General features: G+C 40.1%; 1 protein-coding gene across 1 annotated transcript in view; it reads left to right on the forward strand.

Annotated features, from left to right (window-relative positions):
- dedd1 (death effector domain-containing 1) overlaps window positions 1–5,767 on the forward strand; it is an 18,403-nt gene extending 12,636 nt beyond the window's left edge. Inside the window, exon 6 of the mRNA XM_015036037.1 lies at window positions 3,941–5,767. Coding sequence (XP_014891523.1) covers window positions 3,941–4,338 — 398 coding nt within the window. The 3' untranslated portion in view covers window positions 4,339–5,767. The remainder of the gene's footprint in view (window positions 1–3,940) is intronic.
- The last annotated feature ends 3,639 nt before the right edge of the window (window positions 5,768–9,406 follow it).

Below are 9,406 nucleotides of genomic sequence, written 5' to 3' on the forward strand. Positions count from 1 at the left end.
ATGATTCAAAGTACACCAAAAAATCCAAATCTAACTAGCTAAAAGAAAAGTTTGGAGTGCTCTAGTCCAGAGGTTCCCAAACTGTGGGGCGCGCCCCCTAGGGGGGGCGCCATGCCATTGCAGGGGGGGCGTGGGAAGCCGTCTGGATGAAAAAAACAAAACATGAACGCTGTATGCGCTAGGTTTTTAACTTAGAATGGTCAACTCTCTGTTATTCCTCTGTCAATTTGATACAATAGGGGCTTCCACACTTCCCATATTTGTGTCCTCTGTCACTTTTATTAGCAGTTAAAACTGTTTAATCCGTTGTTAACATGTTGTAACCTGTTTTTCCGAGCCGCCTTTAAACGCATCATGAGCGCTACGACGCTCGCGCTGGGTTTCCACCTGTGAAGGAGACCTGCTGCTGCTGTGCGGAGCTACGTAGGTTTGTGTTAGAATCACGGCAGCAAACCAGCAAAACACAAATAACTTTTCACAGTTTTCCCCCCAAACTAACAGACTGTTGAGTAAAGCTGTTGGATGCAGGTAAAGTTAGCTAAAAGATGACTAGCTAATATCAATACAGCACCTTAAGTTTGTTAACAAGTAGCTTAGGCTACTGGTGGTGTTGTCTATGTTCAGCTACGATTCATTTTGTCCCCAAAAAAGTTGATTTCCCCCCTCTTATTTGTCTGGAGCCGGGGCTGAGTATAACAGGGAGAGAATCCACCCCCCTCTTTGCTCACACACATCGTTCAAGCAGACAGCTGTTTGTTTGTAATCCATAAGGGGGGCCCAGAAATAGTTTGGAAACCACTGGGGGCCCAGGAGAAAGAGTTTGGGAACCACTGCTGTAGGGTATTGCTGCTTTTGAACCAAATGTGAGCCTTTTCCCCTCCTTATTGATTGATTGATCATTCATTCTTTGTAATATTCCTGCGTACAGTTTTAATTTTTTGTTGTTTTTTTCCCCCCATGAAAAAAGTTACTATCTTTTATTAGTCCCCTGATGTGGTAAAATATGACAATGGAGCCATGAAAAATACTTCCACGTACTCACTTTTCAAAATATAAGCAATGAATTGTGGTATAAAAAGGGATATTATAAAATTGTTCATTTGTGTTGTAAGCCATCAGAATTAAATATCTTCATGAAACTGGAATTGTTCTTGTACCTTAATGCTTTCCTAAGCAAATCCTATTTGCTTTCAACTTTTATGAAACCAGTTGGTTTTGTGCCTGAATCTTGCAACCAGCCCTTACAAATGTAACATTTAGAGTGCCCTGTTTGAGCCAGTCTCCTGCTTTTATAATCTAATTACACACTTCTGAAGAATGCAAATGAAAACCAATGTTTTGATACCACCCCTCTACAAATGTTAAGGGATTCAAAATCAATTCCTTTATTTGACATTTGCATTTCTAATGTTGGCATTTTCTAAATGTTTCCCTAATGAGTCGGGTGCCTTTCGCTGTGGCCTCAAACAACATGTTGAGTTAATGGGACTTCTCGCATCAGGGTGTAGCTGTTGAATGAGATTGAAAACGAAACGTGTAAAAGTAGTGCACAATGTCATGTCAGCATAGATTGAAACTCTTGCAATTGTCTTTTCATCAGTCACAAGTAGAAGCTGTATGTACAATATGCCCCTGGTATGTATTTGTGAAACTTTTTAAACAAATCCATGTTTTAGTGCTGCAGGATATCCTCATTCTAAAATGTTGTAAAAATGCAGCATTCAATTTGACCAAGCTCAGTGGGGGATATTTGGTGGAAGAAAGTGTTCTTTTTACCAACGTGTTTTAATTAATGACTTCTAGTTCCTATGAGGTTTCAATATGACATGATGTAAATCTTTTTTTTTTTCTTGACTAATATTTGTGCCTGGAGATTATTAAATGATGTAGAATCTCCTTCACTACAAATCTATCACTGCATCTAGTAAAACTCTTTTATACACAAATAAGTTGAAAAAATATAACCAGTTTTCAGTCATGCTTTTAAACATAAATGCTGCATTTAATTTTTCTCTGAAATAGTTGGGGGCAAAGGGGAACCAACAAGTTCATTGTAGGTAAAATGCGTAAAATTCACTCTTGAGGTCAGAAAGTCCACATCATATTTGAAGGCTTTTCTTCTCCTTGCCAGAGTCACCAATAAATGTAGCTAGAATCTGTTTTCTTCATAAATGAGAGTGGTCCTTCTAACCCATCAGAAGGGCTGAGTTTATAGTTAATTTCACTAAACTTTATTGAATGAGCATGTTTCTAGATTGTGACAACTGCTGTTCTGGGAGAACTTTGGGTTGGGAGAGCTGGGTCTTTGTTGCAGCAAAAGTCATCAGCAGCTGGTTGCCTCTTGGAGCTCTGGAAAAATGTCATGGGAGATGATCTCAGCGTTGCTCTTGCTCAGTACAGTATGTATCCTCTAATCTTTCTCGCTGTGCTGTTGCATGACCATCAGTCCTGTAAACTGCGGAAACTCAAGAAGCTACTTATTCTCTGCAAAGAACATTATATTGAGAATCTGCCGAATGTAAAGATTTAAAGTCCGTCTAAAGCTTGGTACAGCTGAGTTGTTTTACAAAAAACAAAAAAAAAATCAAGGTGTCAACTTAATTTCAGTACTTGGTTACATGAACGCTTCACCCATGATGTTTGTGGACCTTTTAAAGCTGTCACACTGAAAGTTCTCATGCTCCAGTTTCTTCTGATTCAACCGTTTTGTTAACAGCTGCCAATGATACTCAAATTCATAGAAATGACCGACCGAGAAATGGAACAACACTGCTGGATCAGATGAGTATTTCTTTCCTTGCTCCGACTTACCAACTTAAGTTTCACCAAAACAAACCGAGGGGCCAGATTTACAGAAAAGATGCTCTCAGATGGGATGGTCTACTTCCAGTGCCCTCTCATCTCAGTTTACTCTGCATCGCTGCACCTTTTTTTGTGTGGAACTGATTTTAAAGCAAAAAGAGATAACATTGAGTTCAGCCTATTGAGTAGGAACTGTGCCCCCTTAACAAAAAAAAAAAAAAAATGAGAGAAAAAAAATGACTGCTCAGTTTAATACTGATGAATACGATGCCCAGTGGTGATGCAATGCTGTGAAAAATATTTACTCTGTATAGATTTCTTCTCTTTGCCTTTTTGTCACTAAATGTTTCAGATCCAGAAAGCGGCTTTTAATTGATCATTTTACGTCTGAAGATGGAAACCTTGTTTTCCCCTAAAGCTAATAACTAGCAGTGCCACATTTAGCGACAGCTCCTTTTTGGTAATAACAAGCCACTGAGTCCTTTACCTCACTTAGGAAATGTTTTGACCCACTCTACTTTCCAGAATTGTTTTAATTCAGCCTAATTTTAAAGACTGGCCTGTTAATGTCAGCATCTCAATCACTTATTTCTCCATGCTTCCTGAGATTTTTTTAACCTGTTTCTTGTTGTCAGACTGGGCCCATTTAGAGTATTTCCTGATTCTACTGGGCTCACTGCAATAAGGCTTCAGAATGGGTTTTGAAATGAAATTAAGTTTTCCATTAAAATTCATTTTAATAGTCAATTTATGATTTAGCAAAAGTAGCAATAACTTTTCAACATAGCCAACATGTGGCACATCATCATTTTAAAGCTGTGTTTATTTTCACTTTGTTTATATTTCTCTGATATTAAAAAGCTTAATCTGAAACATTCAAGCGTGACAAAAAGAGCAAACAAAAAAAAACTATAAATGCTTCTTCACAGCAATCTAGAATAAACCTAAATAATTGGTGTCTGAACATTTTTTTAATGTTTCTCTCTCCCCCCCTTTGTTCTGCCTCATGACCCCTTAAAATCTTTCCCCTCTTTCTGTCATTCTTTTCTTTCCCTTCTTCATTATCTGCTGACTCCTTTGACCCCTTCACTTCCTCCCACCCGCCCCCACTGTTTCCTCCACCTTCTGCTGTTGCCAGATATCCGCCTACGCGTACGGGCCGAGTACCTGGAGCACGAGTCGGCGCTACGTGAGGGCGTCTCGTCAGACAAGCGTCAGCCGCTGGAGCGTCAGTTCGAGTTGTTTAGCAGAGCCAGTTCGCTGCTGCGCGCCAGAGACCTGGGCTCCATCGTCTGCGACATCAAGTTCACAGAGCTGGACAACCTGGAGGCCTTCTGGGCCGACTACCTGAGCGGGGCTCTGCTGGAGGCCCTGAAGGGCGTCTTCATCACGGACTCCCTGAGGACGGCCGCCGGCTCCGAGGGCGTCCGCCTGCTGATCAGCGTCGACCAGGACGACTACGAGGAGGGCCGCAGGCTGCTGAGAGCCAGGAAGGCGATGTCCTCCGGTAACGGTGGGCGCACACAGACTTGCTAGGCCTTGTGATCCAATGAGACTCTTGTTGTATTATATGACGCTTGAAGGAAAGAATAGCTGGGACTATGACGGACGGTTCAGGTGGAAGTCGGAAGCACTTTTAAGGCCTTTTTTTTGTTTTGCTGTTGACGTGACAACCACTAGATGGCAGAAGTAACTATTGGTCCTTTTTGTTTATATCATGCCTTCCAGTTTTCAGTCTAAGTTGGAACATAAATATTTATGAATGAAAGAGGAATAATTATGGATCAGTCTGTTAAATTTGGGTTCATGTACAGGTGCTACATTATTAAACACCGGGATGAAACTGGAAGGAGGGAGAATTTTCTTTGACGCAGCTAGAAAAGGAAAAGGCAAGAGTGGGCCTCCTGATTGAGTGATGACACTGTCAGTTATTTAATAGATTTAGAAACTAATAAGAAAAAGAGCCTAGTCAGTTGACTAACTGTATCAAAATTTGAACATTTTATTTTCTTCTATACTTTTTACTTGGCTCTGGAAAGTCTCATTTACAACTCCGCCACTAAAACTACAAACACTATTTTAATTTTGTTTGAATGTTAAAAAAAAATAATGAAATTGGGAATTTGGTTAATACTTTAAAAAATGTGAGGTGGGGGGTGAAAAAAAATCATTACTGAATCAAACTAAAATTGAACAAATTCGGAAGAATGTGCCGCTTTCACCACAGTTTGACTTCTGCACCGAACTTCAGAGAGCCCCGCCGACACAGGAGAGACTAGATAACGCTGGGAATCTCTGCCCCGTGTACCACCATAACCCACCGTATGATTGCCGTGGTCAGTGGATGCTTTAGTCATCAGTAGATGACAGCAGTGATTAGGAACAGGTCTCGACAGACCATGGAAGATTCATCATCACAAGCTTGTCAAGAGTGGCCCTGATAATGTAATGGTGGCTTGTGCCTGGGCTCCCAGTTAGGCCTCAGCAAGTGCTTCTCTCAGCAAGTAAAGCACAGGACGGAGCGTCAGTCAATACAAGTGATGTTGGAGAGATCAAAATCAAAAGTGCACATCCCAGCTCCACTCAGCCCTGCGATGTTGGCCCAGTAGAGTGGCTCACGGACAGCTGTCTACTCGCCCTGCTGGAACTAATGCCTGGACTTCACTCATAGAAGACGATCAATAAGGCCTCTCACTCTTAAGTCCCTTCATACTGGCACGACTTAAGCAGGCAGACACTGTCTGAAGTACAAGTCTCTGTAGGGCTGAGCAGAGACCAGCGAGAGGACAATGGACAGATTTCCATGTTTACTTTGTGTGTTTTTGGTAAAGGAGATAATGTATGTTTGTACTGTTCACTAATTCAGGGGATTTTTTTTTCTTTTGAACGGTAGACATGTTTTTTGTGGAAGTCTTTATATATTGGACATTACTTCTGGTGAATAATAAAAGTTTTGATGACCTCATGTTGTTTTTTTGATACATTCATATTTGTCCTCAACATTTTGCATAGTTCCAATTGTGATATCGGAAAAATCAGCACCGTCTTTTATTAGCTGTTTGGCTAATTTATTATTGGTTCTTCACACTCTAAATCTGAAACATTTGAAGTTGATCCTTAACACAGATAACCTGAAAGGCTCTGCTGAGTACTGAGTGTTTAATGTTGCTGGTTTAAAATGTTCCTAAAAAAAAAGTATTTTCAAATTTAAAGCATAATATTTTGAATTATTCTTCAAAATTGCAGCATTAAAGTAATTCAAGTTGTTGAAATGCTTAAATGTTAGTTGTTTGATACTTTTGCTGTTCCTCTTAACGTGTATGCTGCTGTGCTCCAGAAGAAGCTGATCACATTCAGGAGAACTTCATGTAAAATTGCACAAAACCTTACCACATTTTTTAAAAGGCAATTTATTATACAATGAATTGGCTGAGTGGAGATGCAACCACCATGCCACATCTACTCGTTCCTTTTGCTTAAGGTATTGTTTTTTGAATTGACTAACCTTAGCTTTTACTGTTAGCATCAGTCACTGAACAGGAAATACAACTCTGAAGCTTAGTAACATATCAAAGACTTTTAATTCCAGAATCTGAAGATGAATGGTAAAATGTGTACAAAGCATGTAAACAAATGTGTATTTTATTCCACTAACATTATCCTTAACTAAAATTTGACTAATTAATTATACCAGGCTTTTAAAAAGTGTTGGTAGCCCTAAAGGCCCATTTTTAAATGAATGTAAGTGAAGCACTTCTCGTTTGTTTTAATTTTCAATATTGGTGAAAATGTTGAGGAACTTCTGATTGGAAAATCTTTTCCTCGTGGCTTAAATATGCGACACAGTGACCCGCTGGCTCCAAGGCTCCAGAGGAACATGTTTGTCTTGGATTTTAAGGTAGTTAGGAAATATTAAAATCAAAATTGCCCTGTTCCAATAAGCACATTACCTAATGCAAGTATTAATCATATGTAAAATTTGATGTTGAAAAGAATTTGAGCAAGTGTTTCTGAATGTTCTGAATTTGTAGTTTTTAAATTTTTTTTATCTTTAAAATGCAAGAATTTGCCCATAACTTTATATTTTGTCTGCCTGGTAACATAATTTAAAACGTTAACATTTTATGTTCGGTTACTCAGTACTTGAGTAGCCTTTCTACCAAATACTTTTATACTCTTGCTTGAGTAATTTCCTGGACGGCTGTTGTTTACTTTGACTTGATTATAAAGTACTGCTGCTACTCTTACTTGAGTAAAAATTTTGGCCACTCTACCCACCTCTGCCTTTGTTTTTTTCCAGAGTTGTAAATCTGACGTTTTTGAAAAGCGAATCAAAAGGAAACCACATTTTATTTAAAACATCTTTTGCCTTCCACAACCGCTACATCAACCTGCTGTAAAGATGCCACCGTTGTTTGTTCAGCCGGTAGCTTCCAGCGTCCAGAAACCTCCTCTGTGACAAATGCAGTTCTCTTATTGAACGGCCCTCGTGGAGAGCAGTAATAAGGCCCAACCCTCTGGGAGAAAACCTGATGGGGTGTTTTCTACCCTGTTTGGAGTACGCTTTGTTTGATGGCCAGCTCAACTGCCCCGGGCTTGCCTTCGGGGAAAACCTTCTTGTTTCAGAAAGCCCAGTTCTCACCCGCCCAGCCTTAAAGCAGAGAGCAGTGAAGTGATGCCCACAGGTAGATTTAGGCACTTTCTCTGAGAAGTCTGCAGAACTACAGAGAAACGGCTCAAATGATTCTGTGATGTTCTTCCTCAGAACTCTGACTCTGCCTTGGATGCTCTTGCCATTATGAGATACTTTCTTGGTGGGGGAAAAAAAAAAAGAGATGCACACAGTGGAAACCAGACGTTTACATACATAATGTATGTAAACCAAATACCAAATCGCCGACTGAAGTTAAATTGGATAAAATCTCTTGTTTTAGGTCAATTAGAACTACCAAAATTATTTCTATTTGCTAAATACCAAATAATGAAAGGATAAATCAGAAAAATATTAGTTAATGCAGTTAATCAGACGTTTACATATAAAATGTTTACAGTTTGTTTTTTTTTACACAATGAGGGGAAAATTCAGATGATGGTCATGGCTTTGGAAACCTCTGATAGCTTAACTGAATAAATTGGGCTTATAAGCATGTTTCTGTACAGTTATATGCAAGTATAGACTTGATCAGACTGCTCTGGGAAGAGAAGAGTTCTGTGTGCCAGGAATTAATGTGTTTTGTTCCAAAATGCACAAATTGACCCCCAAAAAACCTTAAAGACCTTGTGAAAACGTGTTCTTTAAAAACAGGGGCTGAAAGGCCACTCAGTGAGGAGGAAGCCACTACTCCTAAAGCAAACCCACACAGGGATGAAGACCTACATTTTAGGAGACGCGTCAGGTGGTCTGATGAAAGTAAACTGGAACAGTTTGGCCATAATGACCTTTGTTATATTTGGAGGAAAAATGCAGACGCTTTTAAACCTGGGAACTCCATCGTATCCGTGGCAGCATCATGTTCATTACAGAGATGGAATCATGAGGAAAGAACATCTAAAGATGTCAACCAGGAAGTTGAAGCTCAGGCCGTCTGTGTAGTTTGCAGCTTCTCGCATAAAGTGACTTAAAAATCTACATGCATACCCCTTGGTGAAACGGCAGGATTTTGTGATGTGAAAAATTACTTTTTCAGCTAAAACTAAATCCACGGATGTTCGAAGTCATTATTTTGTTGTTCGCATTGATGTAACCATGTAACTAAAGTAGTTCCTTTTAAAAGACTTGTTTCTTTTCCAGTTGGGTTGTACTGGACAAACGTTGCATTTTATGTGAAAACTGTTTGAAATGTAGAGCAAGGAAAGTCACTCTGCTTTGGTGATCCACATCCAGGCCAAAGAATCCGCAGACGGGTTCAAAGATCAACTAGTTTTACTGAACATGGTTCTGTAGGAAATTTTCAGTTCGCAGGAAGAAATCAATCAGTTTTGACACATGTTTTCACTTTCCATGACCTGCACTGGGGAATAACTTGAAATAAACTACATAAACCAGCCCTTACCTTTTTAAGCATCACATCACACTGAGCATTTGCTGAAGCGAATGTCCAGTTTATTACCTGGCCCACTTCGGAGGCACATCAGAGACGGCTTCGTGTTCTGTGCTGCAAATTGTATTGCGGTACAAAAACCTAAATGTAATGTTGCTTTGTGTGGCAGGGGACGGCTCATCATTCTCTTGTAGACTTTATTCCACTGTCCGCAGGTGTTCCTCCGACCGCCTTGATTGGATGGCGACTCCAGTCATCTTGCGGTAGCTGAGGCCTAAATCAGCCCCGCTATCGAAACGTGTCATCTAAAGCTGATGGACACTATAGACTGCTGTCGGCCCGCCGGGCCCGCTTTCATTGTATGTATACCCCGCAGCATATTGCTCATCCCTTTGATCGGACAGAGAAATATTTAGCTTTTATTAGGGAGAAAAGAATCAGATAAGGTCTTTTTCAAAGTCCATCATCTAGATTCCCCTGCACATGGTGTGTTCAGCTGTCGGCGGCTTCAGGCGCCTTGACGCTGTAACACGGCTTTTTCCTCAAAGGGACATAAATGAGAT

Source organism: Poecilia latipinna, unplaced genomic scaffold, assembly GCF_001443285.1.
Source record: "Poecilia latipinna isolate Pla-1442-1.1 unplaced genomic scaffold, P_latipinna-1.0 Scaffold355, whole genome shotgun sequence".
NCBI classification, from domain to species: domain Eukaryota; kingdom Metazoa; phylum Chordata; class Actinopteri; order Cyprinodontiformes; family Poeciliidae; genus Poecilia; species Poecilia latipinna.